This window comes from Amphibalanus amphitrite, unplaced genomic scaffold, assembly GCF_019059575.1.
Source record: "Amphibalanus amphitrite isolate SeventyFive unplaced genomic scaffold, NRLGWU_Aamphi_draft 000150F_arrow, whole genome shotgun sequence".
NCBI lineage: Eukaryota > Metazoa > Arthropoda > Thecostraca > Balanomorpha > Balanidae > Amphibalanus > Amphibalanus amphitrite.
The window spans coordinates 648,779-666,475 of record NW_024881645.1 but is presented as its reverse complement, the minus strand read 5'-3'; the positions used below and the strand labels follow the sequence as shown (position 1 = coordinate 666,475).

Sequence of the window (17,697 nt, the reverse complement as noted above, 5' to 3'; positions counted from 1 at the left end):
GCAATAACAATGCAAAGAGCGTGATTGTTTGATAGGTAGGTAGTTGCGTTCAGTCGCATTTGATTTCAGTTGAAAGTTTGAATTAAAAATTGTCTTCTTTTTTGCAGAGCTGTACGAAACCTTTCATGCACATATAAGTTCCTGAATATGTAAGTACCTATCTCATAGCTTTGTCCGTTTGTGGTTGGGACAGTTATTGCATCGCATCACAAGTAAAGTAAAAGTCGAATATCATGGGATTATTGAATATTGTATGTCAGCAACACCATATTTTTAAAATGCATGCATAATTATATTTTTATCATTCATTGAAGACCTTATTAAGTTCTACTTAGTTAAGGTATAAAACATTTTTATTTCCACGAGCCAGATGTTGATCGATATCAACTCAACCATTCAATTTACCTAGGTACTTTTAATGAATAATGATTAATGAAACAATTAACACATACCAATTAGGATATCTAATTTTCCAATGTAAGTGCTGAAAAATTGATGTTATTGCTTGTTTTCATTTCAGTGTGTAATTTGATGGAGGAAAGCAATGAGCCTGTGAAGATTGTGAAGCTGCCGCATCACGAGGAAGAGCCACTGTGTGAGACTCGTGCAAAATATAGACAAGGCAAAAAGCTTACTGCAGTAAAGGTGAGGGCTGAATTTTTGATTACATATATTCAGTAAAATATTTGGGTATTATGATAGCAGGCGTCTCACATGCTGCCACCGGTTTGGGAAAAGTCGCTAGATTCGTCAGGTCTAGAGATATTTCTACCAAGCCGCTATATAGGGTAATCACATAGCGGTGATTTCAAAAACGGAGTCAGTTTTTTTCTGAGCTGGCGGGGGGGGGGGCGTTTGGGGGGGATTGCCCCCTTGCCGATAGCTCGGGAACGGCTGATCGGAGCCAGGCTTGCAAGGTGGCGTTGGAAAGCGGTCGAGTAGACAAGCCTAATTAGTAATGCAAACTATCATCGGGATACTGGGGGGTGCGTAGGGGGGGATCGCCCCCCTTGCCGATAGCTCGGGAACGGCTGATCGGAGCCAGGCTTGCAAGGCGGCGTTGGAAAGCGGTCGAGTAGTCAAGCCTAATTAGTAATGCAAACTATCATCGGGATACTGGGGGGGGGGGGCGTAGGGGGGATTGCCCCCTTGCCGATAGCTCGGGAACGGCTGATCTGAGCCAGGCTTGCAAGGCGGCGTTGGAAAGCGGTCGAGTAGACAAGTCACTATCATCGGGATACTAGGGGGGGTGCGTTTGGGGGGGATTGCCCCCTTGCCGATAGCTCGGGAACGGCTGATCTGAGCCAGGCTTGCAAGGCGGCGTTGGAAAGCGGTCGAGTAGACAAGTCACTATCATCGGGATACTAGGGGGGGTGCGTTTGGGGGGGATTGCCCCCCTGACCGATAGCTCGGGAACGGCTGATCGGAGCCAGGCTTGCAAGGCGGCGTTGGAAAGCGTTCGAGTAGACAAGTCACTATCATCGGGATACTAGGGGAAGGGGGGTGCGTTTGGGGATTGCCCCCCTTGCCGATAGCTCGGGAACGGCTGATCTGAGCCAGGCTTGCAAGGCGGCGTTGGAAAGCGTTCGAGTAGACAAGCCTAATTACTTAATTAGTAATGCATACTATCATCGGGATACTGGGGGGGGGGGGGGCGTGTGTGTGTGTGGGGGGGGGGGGTGTTGCCCTTGACCGATAGCTCGGGAACGGCTGATCGGGGCCAGGCTTGCAAGGCGGCGTTGGAAAGCGTTCGAGTAGACAAGTCACTATCATCGGGATACTAGGGGGGTGCGTTTGGGGGGATTGCCCCCCTGACCGATAGCTCGGTAACGGCTGATCGGAGCCAGGCTTGCAAGGCGGCGTTGGAAAGCGTTCGAGTAGACAAGTCACTATCATCGGGATACTAGGGGAAGGGGGTGCGTTTGGGGGGATTGCCCCCCTTGCCGATAGCTCGGGAACGGCTGATCTGAGCCAGGCTTGCAAGGCGGCGTTGGAAAGCGTTCGAGCAGACAAGCCTAATTACTTAATTAGTAATGCATACTATCATCGGGATACTGGGGGGGGGGCGTGTGTGTGTGTGTGGGGGGGGGGGGGTGTTGCCCTTGACCGATAGCTCGGGAATGGCTGATCGGGGCCAGGCTTGCAAGGCGGCGTTGGAAAGCGTTCGAGTAGACAAGTCATGGCTCCGATCAGCCGTTCCCGAGCTATCGGCAAGGGGGGCAATCCCCCCTACGCCCCCCCCCCAGTATCCCGATGAAAGTTTGCATTACTAATTAGGCTTGTCTACTCGACCGCTTTCCAACGCTGCCTTGCAAGCCTGGCTCCGATCAGCCGTTCCGGAGCTATCGGCAAGGGGGGCAATCCCCCTACGCCCCCCCCCCCCAGTATCCCGCTGATAGTTTGCAAATTACTAATTAGGCTTGTCTACTCGACCGCTTTCCAACGCCGCCTTGCAAGCCTGGCTCCGATCAGCCGTTCCCGAGCTTTCGGCAAGGGGGGCAATCCCCCCCCCTACGCCCCCCCGTATCCCGATGATAGTTTGCATTACTAATTAGGCTTGTCTACTCGACCGCTTTCCAACGCCGCCTTGCAAGCCTGGCTCCGATCAGCCGTTCCCGAGCTATCGGCAAGGGGGGCAATCCCCCCCCCCCTACGCCCCCCAGTATCCCGATGATAGTTTGCTTTACTAATTAGGCTTGTCTACTCGACCGCTTTCCAACGCCGCCTTTCAAGCCTGGCTCGGATCAGCCGTTCCGGAGCTATCGGCAAGGGGGGCAATCCCCCCTAGGCCCCCCCCCCCCAGTATCCCGATGATAGTTTGCAAATACTAATTAGGCTTGTCTACTCGACCGCTTTCCAACGCCGCCTTGCAAGCCTGGCTCCGATCAGCCGTTCCCGAGCTATCGGCAAGGGGGGCAATCCCCCCTACGCCCCCCCGTATCCCGATGATAGTTTGCATTACTAATTAGGCTTGTCTACTCGACCGCTTTCCAACGCCGCCTTGCAAGCCTGGCTCCGATCAGCCGTTCCCGAGCTATCGGCAAGGGGGGCAATCCCCCCTACGCCCCCCCCCCCCCAGTATCCCGATGATAGTTTGCAAATTACTAATTAGGCTTGTCTACTCGACCGCTTTCCAACGCCGCCTTGCAAGCCTGGCTCCGATCAGCCGTTCCCGAGCTATCGGCAAGGGGGGCAATCCCCCCCCCCCCTACGCCCCCCAGTATTCCGATGATAGTTTGCATTACTAATTAGGCTTGTCTACTCGACCGCTTTCCAACGCCGCCTTGCAAGCCTGGCTCCGATCAGCCGTTCCCGAGCTATCGGCAAGGGGGGCAATCCCCCCTACGCCCCCCCCCCCCCAGTATCCCGATGATAGTTTGCATTACTAATTAGGCTTGTCTACTCGACCGCTTTCCAACGCCGCCTTGCAAGCCTGGCTCCGATCAGCCGTTCCCGAGCTATCGGCAAGGGGGCAATACGCCCCTACGCCCCCCCCCCCCCCCCAGTATCCCGATGATAGTTTGCATTACTAATTAGGCTTATCTACTCGACCTCTTTCCAACGACGCCTTGCAAGCCTGGCTCCGTTCAGCCGTTCCCGAGCTATCGGCAAGGGGGGGGGGCAATCCCCCCCAAACCCCCCCCCGCCAGCTCAGAAAAAAACTGACTCCGTTTTTGAAATCACCGCTATGTGATTACCCTATATAGCGACTTGGTAGAAATATCTCTAGACCTGACGAATCTAGCGACTTTTCCCAAACCGGTGGCAGCATGTGAGACGCCTGCTATAACAATACCAATATTTGTGGAATGACCTTTGCAGTTGGCATTTCCCAAGGCATGATTAAATTAACAGCCTGCCAAAATCATGTTTCTGTTTTTCAGCATTGGAGCACACTACACTGAGATAAAATAAAAGCAATTTAATTATTGTAAATGTCATCTTCCAATCACCTACCTTACCTCTCCCTTGAACCTCAGGAAGGAATACCTAACAAATAATGCTTTACAAAACAAAACAGTGTAAATTTAGTGGGTGTTGCAGAAACATGTTATCAAATAAGATGCCTAGTGATAAAAAGAACTAGTAAAGTGAACACTTCTTCATATTCTTTTTAAAGGAAAATACTATAATTTTGTCACTGCCTTTCATTCTAACATAGGTATATAACTTGCTGTCAGTGTCTGCACACATATGCAATTTTGTCATTTAAGCTTTGAAAAATGAGAGCATGGTTTGATGATGTGTCTCCAAGAAGCTCAAAACTGTGTCCAACCCAAGTAAAGTCTGCCTGATTTTCTGAACAGAAAACTAGCATTATTCTAAGCTGTTTGACAAGAATTCACATAGATTTATATGCCAATTATTCAATCATTAAACTTTGATAATCCAATAGACTATGGTGCAACTAACCATAGGTGCAGTTTCTTTGAAATGCCCATAAATTGATGATGATTGAAAACTTATTTCCATTGTCATTCCAAATCTGAAAGGCATCAGTGTTTCACCTAAACCCCATCCATTACCCCCATATGTTGTGCAATCCTGACATTTGACAGCTGGACACTGCAAATTATTCTATCCACTTGTACTGGCTGGAAGATGCCACCAACTGATCGGAGGCTGTCTGTTTCTGTGTTCTGAAGCGGCGTCATGGTGCGATCGTCCCGGGCCTCAGCGGCTCCGTCAGCGGCGACCAGTCCGGCGGAGGGACGGCGCAGCAGCGGCCGCAGCGCCCGTGTGCCGCTCCGGTTCCGACTGTCCGAGTCACCAGATTCGCCTGAGCGGACACCGTCGGCCGCTCGGAGCTCGGACACCAAAGCCCGCCGCAAGAGGGCCAGCGGCGGCGGCTCGGCATCGAAGAAAGCCAAGTCGACTCCGAAAAAAACAGCCAGCGCTGGAGGTGGGAGCGGGACTCCGGCCACCAAATCGACTCCGAAAAAGAACACTAATACTGGAGCTGGGAGCGGGACCCCTGCCACTAGGTCGACTCCTAAGAAGACCGGCAGCTCTGGTGTCGGAGCTGGGACCCCCGGCACCCCGGCCCGACGGAGGCTCCTCAGTGGCGACCGAGAGGCCAGCCCTGAGCCTCCGGCCAAGCCCAAGGCGCCCCCGCCGCCCATCCAGTACGACCCCGCTGACTACAGTGACGGCGCGAACCTCGACTGGGATGCTGATGACGAAGTGTCGACCAAATACGAGCCCGCTCACTTCCTTCGCTGCCACTCGGCTCGCGGTGACCCTTCTGACGTCCACACAGACCTCTGGGACTGCAAGTTCATGCCCGGAGGCGGCGGGGGAGACGTGGGGGACGTGGTAGCCACGTGCGGCGGCAACTCGGTCTGTCTGATACAGGTACAGACCGGGAAACTGCTCAAGAAATTCTCCCACCCGGACATCAGCGAGCGACTGAGCGCTCTCGCCTGGAGCCGGCTGCGACTGAGTGAGATCGGTGCCCGTCGGATCGCCATTCTCGCTGTGGGCGGCACCGGTCGTGTGTACCTCCTCCACCCGGACAATCTGACCTGGTACGCAACGTTCTCACCGGGCCCGGCGGGGCGCTGTGAGGTGACGGCGCTGGTGTTCCACCCTCGCCGCTCGCGCTGGCTGCTGGCCGCCACTGGTAACGGTGCCGTGTCGCTCTGGGATGTCGGCGTACCAGCACCGCCGCTGTACAAGGTTGAACCGCATCAGCTGCTGCGACTGGAGACCGCCACGCCGCCGCTGGCGCTGGCCGTGCACGCGTCTGCCGAACTGCTGCTGGCGGGGTGTGAGGGCGGTCTCAGCGGCTGGGAGCTGACACTAGATGTGGTGAGGGGTGAGCGGCAGCCGCGGGAGGTGCGGTACAAGCTCCCAGAGCCTCCCGCAGGCGCCAGTGAAGGGGATGAGGAGTTTGTGGACGCGATTACCCTTCTGGGGACGGAGAAAGTGGCGGTGAAGTGTGCTTCTCGTGGTTGTGTGTACGTGTGGTCATTGTCAGACCTCGAGCCGCCTCAGGAAGGTGAACGAGCTCCTATTCGCGTGGATCTCATCCCCGCGCCGTGCCGAGTACTCCGCTGGAGTGACACCACAGAAAGCTACCTGGGGTTAGGAGCCGGCACTAACCTACTAGCCGCCGGTGATGACAAGGGCGCCATCTGGATGTGGAACTGGCGTGACAGTGGCGCCTCTAGCGGTGAGCCTGTGAACACGCTGTGCTGGCCGCGACCCCAGGACGAAGAGCTGTCCCGTGCGAGGAAAGTGCCGCTTCACCGTTTTCCGATTCTGATGAACCGCGTGTGTCTGAGTGAGGACGAACAGTATGTTGTAGGCGTGACGCATAACAACATGGTGTGTGTCTGGAAGCGGGCAGAGGAGGATGGGGAGAGTGACAACGAAATGGAGGTGGACTGAGGGAGAGCAGGGGAGGGGCGAGTGTCAGGTTAGGAAGGGGAGAGCGATCATGAAGTGGAAGTCGACTGAGTAATGGAGACAGGGCAGCAGAATGGCGGGGAGTCGGCTGGTTCCAGTGACTTACAAGCGCTTTTGACTGTTTATCTACGGCGAGGACGTGATATGTTTTGTACTCAGGCCGTCATTACTCATTGACGATTCTGGTTGCACGTTCTTTTTATGCGATTTTTTTTGCACGTTTGTACGTGTATGTCTCCGGTTACTCCGTTGGAATGCGTCACAAATGGTGCGTCACATTCACGCTATGGACTCCAGCAAACGTTGTTACCCATTCATCATGCTAGTATGCTCTAGCTGAGCCCGATTGCAATGCACTTTTCTAGAAAATACATTTTGAAATCAAGCTGTTGTTTTTTCCTGGTACCCGTGATGGTTTTAAGATATTACTCAGATGTAGACAAAAATGTTTATTTATTGTCTTGCCACAGTGGACAGCGATAAATAGGTCACATACCAGCCAGGCCAGCAACATTGGTTGTACCGTTTGTTGTCTCTGGCATTTGTCATCCGACCCCGCTCCACACACAAGAGGCAACCGTACATTCGCCTTCTCACACAGACGGGTGCTCATTTACTCTTCGAATTCGTTCCGGAAGTGTATATTTACACGTCTTGACCTCTCACAGTCATACACTTACCGGAGCCCTCACCCCTATCCCCAACCATGTTTTCACCCCTGAATCCCCTCCTCAGGTGATTATTAACCCAAGCGTACATTTACCCCTTACCATTTCCAGTGGTGTACATTCTTCCCTGAAACCTCCCCCAGGTGCACATTCACCCTGACCCCTTCCCGATGTGTATCTTCACTCCTGACTCTCCCCCAGGTGTGAATTCACACCCTCACCCCTCTCACAGGTGTACACGGTCGCTGACGAGTCGCGGCACCTCCTGCTGCGGAATGTCAGCTCTCTGAACATTGCTGACGAGCTGGCGGCGCTGTGCCAGCGGTTCGGCCCGCTGGCTCAGTTCGGACCCGTGGATGACTATGAGACGGAACGGTTCACCAAGGTGTACCATGTCCAGTACAAACGGATGGCGGCCGCCAGGTATGGGAGAGGGACTGACTTGTACGGTGTGGGGTCGGGCTGTTTGTGCGGCGGCAATAATGATAACAGCACCGGATATCCACGATAATATAAGGTTTAGTGGCTTGGGAATCAAGACACATCTGTGATTTTTGAATGATCATTTTTAAAAATCATATTTGTCTTGGAGTCATGATTACATCAGCTACATCCAATTAGGAATCGCACAAGTCGTTTTTACGAGTTCTTTCTTTTCAGTATTAAGTTTTTTTCCTCCAACAACCGCTGACTGTTTCCTGCTCCCCAGGTTTGCCAAAGTGCAGCTGGATGACCTCAGCTTCTTCGGTACCCACCTGAAGGCGTGCTACGCTCCTGAGCTGGAGACTCTGGAGGAGACGGCCGACAAACTGCGCTGGAGGCGACTCTACTACCGAAACGGACTGGCCAGGTGGGGTAGAGGAGAGATCATTTTACAGAGTGCTGGAGGAATGGGGAAGGGATATGGATGAAGTGGAGGTAGAGGTGGTACAGACCTGTTATGTAGTCTCGTCACTAAAATGACACTGCAAAGCGTCGCAGTCTCAAGGCTCATTGTTTTCTATGAATTCGAATTGCGATATCTTCGTGCTGTATTGGACACGTGAATTTTTCATGCAATTCACTGTACGTAGCAAAGACATCCGCAATTTCTCGAGTGTCAGAAGGCATGCGGTGCATATTGTAGGTCGTGTAAAGTAATGAGGACATTCTCGTGGAAAATGCAACTCACACAGCTGCCATTTACAATAATGACGTCCGAACCTGTGACATGTTCCAATTATAATTTGTGACCATTTACACTTGATTTGCGTCAGTACGTTTTTTCTGATTTATACCTCGCGATAGGGCATCGTTTGGCTCTTTCTTGCTCAGCTGAGCACCCAGACTGTTGGTGAGAGATCAATAGGTCTATAATTGCTCGCCACTGTTTTCTGGAACGAAACTAATTGGTTCATTTCGTCTTTGTAATCGAATTGTGACCTGACGCGGGATACAGTACATCCTGTATTAGGTCTACGTCGAGTCCCTACTTCTTGGAAATACCCGCTTATAGCCTATCATCGTGTTGATGACTTTGATCATCGCCCTTTGTATAGTTCAGAACGCTTGGCTGGCCAGCACTCACGGTCCACGCCCGCTCGATATACTGCGTCTAACCCCGGGACCCTCCCACAGAGGTCGGGGTGGTCGGAGACCGGGAGAGAGGACGGCGGCCGTACCGCCACCTGAAGCCGACCCGGGCCCCTCCGGTGACCCTCCGCTCGCTGCCGAGCCCCCCGGGCCCCTGATCGGACCCTGTCTGCCCCTGCCGGGTGAGTGGGCCCCCCCGGCGGCGGACGGCGGAGCACAGCAGACGGCACCGCCGGAGCAGCCGGAGCCCCCGACCGCCCCTGACCGGCCACGGAAACGGATCGTCTTCAAACGGAAAAGGTGAGTAGCGACGGCGAGTCACTCGTTGGCTGTTGGTAGTAGGATGGGCGTTGATGTCCTCTGCCGGCTAAAATAACGCCCCGCATGGCACTTGACACAGCCGCTACTACGCAGTTGACCGCTTGTCGATTCGTTCGATACCTATCAATGGCGGCATTTTGTGACCGTGAACGACGGTATGAAATGGACGGCGAGGTAGTTGTGGCGTGTCCAACGAGCATTTAAGTCTCGTTTTCTAATGATCAAAGTTTTCTCATTAGCTAGAGCAAACATGACCTAACTCAACAGAACGAGTGATCTTGCGAAGTTTATATAAGTTTACATAAGTAGTGTTCGAGTCTGATGCGCTACCGGGATGTAAAACTAAGCCGTGCTGCTGCAAACTCGTCCGAATCCGACTTTGTTGTTAATTTTGAACAAGTCTTATCCCAGTTAAGTACACGAGATGAGGTGCTAAAAATACAAACCGAGGAAAGGCAGAAGAACACGAACAAAATCCGATGCGTGGATATTTCATAGAAAAAGTGGCCGAAACGGAATAAGACATTGTTTTGTTTCAGACACTCGAGACGGTAGTTTTACAGAAACCCGGCCCTCTTTTTTTGTTCCGTTTCACGTACTAGTCCTTACTTAGTACAATCTCTCAGAACTACAGTCCTATCATGTCACGTGATCCTGAAGTTTTGTCTATTCCAGAATACACGAGACACCGGAGCAGCAGCCAAACCAGCCAGCCGAGACTAGCAGTAGCAGTTCCTCGGCCGAGCAGAGTCTGATGGAACGGACGACCGACCGGCTGCGTATGGTGCGCGAGCAGATCCAACAGGTAACGAATCCAATAGGTAACAGATGCAAGATCCAACAGGTAACGAATCCAATAGGTAGGAATGGATCCAAGATCCGGCAAGTAACGAACGGAAGGCTCATGGGACGGCTTGTCGCGGTCAATCGTAGTTGAAGGCAAAGGTCCGGGCAGTTTTTTATCGGATTGCAACACAACATATCATAAGCTTTGCACTTCCTATGGGTGTTGTTGGAGATAGCCTGATGCAGAGAGCTGACAAATAAAATATGCAATAAATGCAAAGATTGCCGTCAGTCCCAGTTATGCGGAGGTCTATTGCACGCTGAATCTGTTTCCATAGTAGATTCAGTTGATAGCATTTTAGCGGCTGTTTACTGTTCAGAGTGCGTGCGTCGGCCGCTGCAAATGGAATGTTTTTGGCAGATTGAGTCCCTCGGGTCCGACGCTTTCAACTCAGACAGGGTCGATAGAACTGCACTCAGAAATATATGACAAACGCAGCTTCAGGGAATACCATGTATAATTGAAGCGGTATTGAGCTAAGTAGAGCGACGGGCTAACGGCAATGCTGTATTTTCCTTTAACAAAGCGCTATCACGACATTTTTACAAATGTTCGCTGTGGCAGCCTCATTACTGGGACTCAGCTCGGGGACTCATATTGGGAGTTTTGGAGTGTTTGCATCTTTAAGTCAAGCATCTTTCTCGAACTAAGCCCCCAGCAGTTTAATTAGAGGTCCTTTTCATTATTCAAACCACATCTGTTTTCACAGGCGGTGCTACATTCTATCGAGAAGAGGCGGCGCTGTGACGAGGACCCCGGCGATGCATAACCCTGCGAGGCCGTCAGTCTACCGCCCGCGTCCGTCCTGCGCCTTACGGCACCGTCCCACAGCTTCTGGCGGTGTCGCAGCTGAGCTGTACCGGCGGTATTGATCTCTTAGGTGAGCTCACCGGCACGGCTGGCGTGTGATGTTTTTGAAGAGTTTGAGCGTGGCGAAGCTCTGCGATATTTTTGCTACCAGAGGAACGCAGATTCAATATGCTCCGATAAACGCGGCTGGAAAGCATCCGGTGGCTGCTTTTGGATTCCATTATTTTTGGTATCAGTGATCCGGTTGCCCTAACTTTATGATCATGAGTTACCCTAACATATGACGAGGCTTAAGCTCGTTTCTAATGTCGCTTTGAGCCACAAGTCATCGCTTTGGGGCACAAATCAATCGTATAGCGGGTACCACTGACTGTTACACGTTGAATGTAACGACTATAATAACACTACACTCGCGCTAGTCCCACGGGCTGACACCACTCCGTCCTCGCCCCGGCCTCTCATTTTGGCGGTCAGCACAATTCCAGGAATCTGCCTCACATCAGTATGCGTTTGCGTGCCTTGCGTGTTTTGGTATTCTCGAACGATATCGACCACTGATTGGCGACATTTGTGATGGCAGTCAGTGGTGCGTGTGGTATGACACTGATACACGGCCTTCGCCCCGGACCGCTACCATTAGTGATCGACGGATGTCTAGGGGAACAGTATTGGGCCAGACATTTTATCAATAGATCGTGTCCGTTGTATGATACGTTCCATTGAGTGAACTATTCGATGATCGCTGTGCGATTGGCGCTGAGAAATATTGAAGAATTGACGCAATATACGAGTTTTTCCATATTTTCTCAAGGCATTCACTAATCATCGAATTGAAACGGTACAAGCTGCTCCCATATGGCAACAGTTTGTAGAGCCACCGTGTTCTAAGAATGGAGGGAAGGGTGACAGTAACAAATTGACGTTCTGCTAATTTGTTTGAAGTTTCATTCCGTGTAATTGTGTGAAATGCCATCTGTAGGATATTGGGTCGATGGCTCTTCGTGGACGTTTGGTGCTGTCACGGTGTGGCCATCTTTAGACGGTAATGGCCCCGTTCATAGACCGCTGCGACTCCTATTGACACGAGCAATTATGGTAATCTATCGGACAAGTATTCGTTTCTTGTATGCTTTCTAAATGTAGCTGATTGCGCACTGTCGTGGACGTCATTACTTCTAGTAACCCTCGCAGGACCTATCGGTTTTCTACATACAGCCCTGCCAGGGCATTACCCGATAGCAGCCTTGGGCATGTCACATTATGATTGTGATTGTATTTGATCAAGGGCGTTCCATTTCGTAGTGTTTTGTGTAAAAAGTGAGCAAACAACGAATCAAACATCCTCATTATAACACTGTTTTTATCAGGAAACTACGTCATCTCAGTTCAAATTGAAATACCGACATTCTATTCGATTCCGTTCACGTTCAATTGCTATTGAACGAATCGTAGAACCCATTCAGTCCCAAGCGGCATGATGGACCACTTACTGAATTTCCATCTGCATTGCGAATGTTGAGTACGAGGCATGAATACCCTCGTCACCCCAATAGCCCATTTGCAACCCATGGCAGGCAATTTCATACGTTATACCGGGAGTCGGTGAGACGGTCTCCTTAGCAACCAGACACAATTTCCCCGTTTGCACATTTCCATTTTAGTTTGACCTTTTAGATGGACGAGCCGACTAGGGGGAAGCCCACAGTAAACGGGCTTGACGTCCAGGACTTGCCATCAAGTGATGGGGAATTCACCAGGTTTTCGTGAGGTTCAGAAGCAAAAGCATGTCTCGCAAAGCCGGATGCGATCAATTTAGCACTGAGTGCGGCTGTTCGACATACCTATTCCACTTAAACATTGGTTTTAGCCAGCCAGCACCATTATCTTCCTCCAAACTTATTATATTCCATCATCATTAGCCTACCCTTCCCTTCCGTCGGACCAGACCAGAACCTGTTGCCGACGCGGCTGGGCCTGCGCCGCCGACGGAGAAACGTCGCCACCGACGGAGCTAGAATCGTGGCCACCGACGGCGCTACGAGCCGACGGAGCCGGCAGACGGACAGACGGCGGGTCAGAGGGCGGTAGGAGCGACTCACTGAGGGGTAGAGGTAGTCGATAGGCGCTGGTTGGAGCCTGGAGTAGGGCGCAGTCTGGGATAGACCGTAGGGTGGCAGTGGACAGGGTGTACGGAAGGAAGAGCGAGGAGAGGGCTACAAAAGAGCTGAGGAGAAGACAGCGCTGAAGGATGAAGGCTACTTTGGTGGTAAGTTTGTGAACTAAAAGTACCTGAGGAAACAGTACCGACACGAAATGCCGTGGTGCGGATATGTGTGGATTTGTGTATGTGTGTGCTTAACCCTATTAGTGGCAGGCTCCTGGCTACCCCTATTAGTGGCAGGGGGGGGGGGGCTTTTTACGACCCCCCCCCCTTGATATCTCGAGATCTAACGGGCCGATTTTCAAAATTCAAACGGCATTCGATTTCGCTCAACGTGATCTACATTTCTAAAAAATAAAAATCAAAAAATGTCAATAGGGGGGTAGAGGGGGGGTAAAAACGGGCAAATTGCAGATACATTTTAGACTGTTTATCACGGCCAGGTTTCTGAACCAATCTTAACGCAACTTTTGCCGATCGATAGAGAATGAACCAGGAATTCACATGGATCCTAAAAATATGCATTTTCAAAAATCATAGGCGGATACAGATCATTGAGATTGGGGGTACACAAAAAGTATAGTTAATAAGGTTTTTGTTGGTACTGTTTCTAAAAAGGGTGGTAATGGTCTTGTTATGTTACAATTTTCTTATGAGAGAACGACTACAATTGTATTGGTCATGCATAGGCGGTGTCAGGGCACCTATGTTGGGAGGTAAAACATAACCCCCCTTTTTGGACGCCTGGATCCGCCTATTATAGCAAAAACGTGTCAAAAGAGGATGCACAGTAACTGTATATGTTATCACATGATACCTTTCATTCACTGTTCGTAAAACTGGTGCAGCATCGTGATCTTCGCCCAAATGACTCGCTTCACGAATAGGACCCCCCAATTCCCAGTGCTCTGGAGCCGCCCCTGGTAAAGTTATGAACTTGAAATTTTCAGGGAATGGGCCCAATTTAGTTTTAGGAAAAGTCAGAAAATTTCAGCATCGTAGCTTCAGCGGTTTCGGAGATATTCCCGAAAAACCTGAGGGGTGGATGAAAACAACCCCCCCTGCCACTAACAGGGTTAACGATGCCTTTGCAAGTTGCGCTAATTTATGGTGGTTGGTTATGAAACAATCATACAACCTGCCAGTAAACGTGTTGTAATACCGTTGTTTCATGTAGCCCTCATACATTATAGAACTAACCGTCGTTAAATGCGCACATGGAGAGCCACTAGCCAGGGTCATTCAGCTATCAGGATGATCAGTGGCCATTCTCCAAATGCATTTCGGTAGCTCGACGACAGTAATTTTGCTAATGGCTCCCACATGCTTGCCATTTACACGCGCTGTGTGATGTTACTGCCCATTGCGCATTATGAAATGTATTACTCGCCCCATTTTCTTCAAGGTCTAGGGTAAGGTGCCTAATTAGCGACCCCCTTAATTTGAACCGTCATTGCTCACGCTCTGTAGGCGCCACTGTGTTACTGGCTTGATTTTCGGAGAGATCGTTCATTTTTCTATTAAAATATAGTCATTTTCTGCCCAAATAGTCACTAACTTATTTGTAGTGAGCATTTTGGCAAACCATTGCAAAAAACGCTAATAGGGAACTCTTCCCGATTAGCGACCGGGGAGGGTCGCTAATAAGTCTATGGGTTTCCCCATATTAAAAATGGCATAAAAATGTGACGCTTGAAAAGATGAAATATGATCTCAAAAAGGTAACCTATACGCAAAGCACTCAATCACTCGAACAGGAACGTTTATCCAACACATTTACGTAAGTAAAAACTGATCACGTGATGCACCGAAGGCGAAAAGAAGGCGGAAACCCAAATTTTGCGGGCTGTCTTGTATGATATTCGAGGTGCGCGCTGAATTCGGCACCCCTGCAGTCGGTGACGACATTTGGCATCCCCTGCCACACATTGCAAGCCTCAGCAACACCTCATTTTCATTTCTCTCTTTTCCCCTTTCTTTCCCTTCTGGAGCTATTTGCGACCATGTCAGGCGCAAATAGGAAATATGAGTTGCGACACATTTTTAACCGCCATGCTGTGCACAGTTGAGCGATTCACTATGGGGAAACGGCAATCAATTAAAAAAGGAATGTCGATTAAGAATAAAAAAGGTGCATCATCCTAATGTGCATCGCTTTTCGTCAGAGAGGGCCCAAACACACACATTTTGGGTAAGAAACTCGTCATTTTTATTTAAACTCACCTGAAACGTCCCACCAGAAACATCGACGACCGGAAAATAATTTAATTTGATAACCAAAGTATGGCTGACCTTTTGACGATGTTTTTACCCCGTTTTCTCCTGCCAGTTTTTATGTAGGGAGGTAGGTCGCAAATCGGAAAGGGTCGCTAATTAGGCACCTTACCCTATTCATGTCATTCATTAAATATCTCTGAATTCACACCATACCCCGACCGATCGCCCCAACATCGCCCAGTCGATTGCCGCAGTATCTGGGGCGATCGGTTGGCGAGCCGCGGTCACCACCGACCTCGCTGTCTCGCTCGGCATTTTCCCGTCAAATGACTCGGCGCGTGGCGTTCGTTTTCAGGCGGCTATGGTGCTGGCGGCTCTCGCCCTGCTGGGCGGCGCCAGCGCTCAATACGACGTGGACGATGCAGGAGGTGGGTATCGGTCGATGCGGGCTGCAATATACCCAGCCTCCAGGGCGGCGGGCTGCAATATACCCAGTATCCGGGGCGGTGGGCTGCAATATACCTTATCCTGGACCAACGGGCTGCAATGTGCCCAGTCCACGGCCGGTGGGGTGAGGCTTGGAACAGAGTAGCACTCTTGAGTACGCTCCGGCTGTCCTGGCTCCCACCACTGCACCCGCCACCTCGTCATGTATTTATGAAGCTGTTCCATGTCGTGTCCATCACTGCGCCCCCCCCCCCCCCCCCGAGCCGTCTGACTCCCACGTTGGTATGACAAGGGTCAGGGAAAGTGGTTAGGCTTTACTGCGCTGCTGCGTATCACTAAAAGCCCCATTAAGCAACACCTAACTTCCATTTGCCACACTGATTGGAAATTGATACGGTGTGCTCCCGGTTAATCAATACCGGACTTCCCGCTGCCGAGCGCTGCCTGCTGACCGCAGCACTGTCCAGTCTCCCGAGCCCGCGGACACGCAGTAGCCGCCGGGCACACAAACACCGGAGTAATCACCTCTATCGATCGCCGCGCGGCCGGGGGAGGTCCGCCCCGCGCCCAGACACTTCCTGGTCGGTAGCTGCTCTCTCGGCTCCAGTATCGGTCGGCGACTCCCGGGCGCGGAGGCCGGCGACTCCCGAATGCAGCGCCCGGTGGCTCCCGAATCCGGGATCACCCGAGGCTCCTGACGCAGTCTGGAGGCTCCCAGACGGGAGGGGGGGGGGCGGCTCCCGGACTCCCGGACGGAGTCCCGGACGTAGCACGCGGTGACTCACGAACGCGAGTCTGGAGGCAGGGATGCGGCGTCTGGCGTCTCCTGGGCGTAGCGCCCGGCGACTCACAGACACAGTCTGAGCTCTGTTCGCGCTCCGTTTATTTATCAGCAGGCTGCGAGCATGCTGCTACTTCTCGGCTCCTCATTGGTCGAATTCAAGTGGTCTATTCGTTAGACCAATGAGAGGCCAAGAAGCGCCAGCAATAACTTCCTTATATGGGGAAAACCGACAGCACGCTGATATAAAAACAGCGACCGAATAGAGCTCTGGACGCCAAACTCAGCGGCAAACAAGAGGGAGCCCTTCGTAACCGACCTATGCAGAAAGAAGGCTCGTTCTTATGTCAACCTAGCAGGCGACAGCGAGACTGATAACAGCAATGCAGCATGATAATAACGCATAAACATAAAATCGTGCCTCACTAATCGATCGTCAAAAAAGTCACAGCGATTATAATATTCCGAACACGTATGAACTTAGTTGTGAGTTTCTTAACCGGTACCTATCCCTTCGAAAATCAGCACACCTGAGTGACCTGACACGCCCATTGCCCAATCCTTTACAGTTGCCGCAACTTTTTACCGCCGCTCTCTCCTCTCCGTCAGATTACGAGGACGACTTCCTGAACCAGCTGCAGCAGGACTATGCGCTACGGGCGGCGCATCTCAGAGACGGCGCCCGGGACGTCGACTACGAGCGCAGTCCGCCGTTCGGACGCGGCGGCTACATCGACGAGGTGTATGACGACGAGAGTGACGACGATTGAGCTGTTGAGGGCAAGAATGTCAAGAATGCACAGCGCCGGTCGCTGGGGGTGGGCTGTTTCGCGCTGAGTGTTGGTGATGATGTGTAAGATGTGACTACAGCTGGGACGGTAACTAAGAATCACACAGGCCACGATTTTGTTAAATACCTATCGAGCCTGAAATGTAATGAAATGGTCCTGGCGATGAAATGTTACCGGTCCAGATGAGATACAGAGCTTACCGTCAGACTCAGAATGTACGTAATCATTGGTTGATGTTTAACTTTTAAGTTGATCTGGAATTGAGGATTTGATCATCTTGAGTCATTAAGTGTCTTTCCAACTTAGTTGACAAGAGAGATGCAACTCCCCTGCTGTACTCGTAATATAACATGCATGTACATTGCACGTTGCACAATGGTAGGCGAAACTTCTTATTTCACACTATCGCTCAATAATGTGACTACGGGAGTAATTAGGCTATTTTCACCACATTTGTGTGGGACTGTCTCTTCAAAAGAGCCGATCTCTGGATCAACGATATTGGTACGCCTAAGCATGCCGCACTTTCCTAGTAAGAATATATGGCGGATACTATCTTGTGATGTGCGTCCTTCGGCCCGAGGCGACCAGATTCGTCCCAAAGTTAAAGTTTGTTATTAGTTCGTGACTGCCAGCCTAGACAATATCGCCCCGAGCATATTCAAACAAGT

General features: G+C 51.2%; 1 protein-coding gene across 3 annotated transcripts; it reads left to right on the top strand.

Moving 5' to 3' along the window:
- Nucleotides 1-17,585, top strand: LOC122382916 (RNA-binding protein 48-like). Of its 3 annotated transcripts, XR_006256747.1 has the most exons (9): nt 3-149; nt 521-645; nt 7,312-7,502; nt 7,789-7,929; nt 8,697-8,951; nt 9,648-9,777; nt 10,529-10,699; nt 15,363-15,435; nt 16,845-17,585. XR_006256747.1 is itself a non-coding variant. In XM_043368860.1 (7 exons), exons 2-7 carry the CDS (start codon nt 532-534, stop codon nt 10,586-10,588), a joined length of 891 nt encoding a protein of 296 aa, XP_043224795.1. In that variant the 5' UTR covers nt 3-149; nt 521-531; the 3' UTR covers nt 10,589-11,148. The 3 variants fall into 3 exon arrangements, 2 of the variants coding, with proteins under 2 accessions (XP_043224794.1, XP_043224795.1); XM_043368860.1 differs by lacking the exons at nt 15,363-15,435; nt 16,845-17,585 and having other exon boundaries at nt 10,529-11,148; XM_043368859.1 differs by lacking the exons at nt 7,312-7,502; nt 7,789-7,929; nt 8,697-8,951; ... (2 more) ...; nt 15,363-15,435; nt 16,845-17,585 and adding an exon at nt 4,647-6,796 and having other exon boundaries at nt 1-149.
- The last annotated feature ends 112 nt before the right edge of the window (nt 17,586-17,697 follow it).

What these genes read in the sequence shown, in the direction of transcription:
- LOC122382916 (XM_043368859.1), top strand. Translation starts at nt 4,654, where the DNA reads ATGGTGCGATCGTCCCGGGCCTCAGCGGCTCCGTCAGCGGCGACCAGT.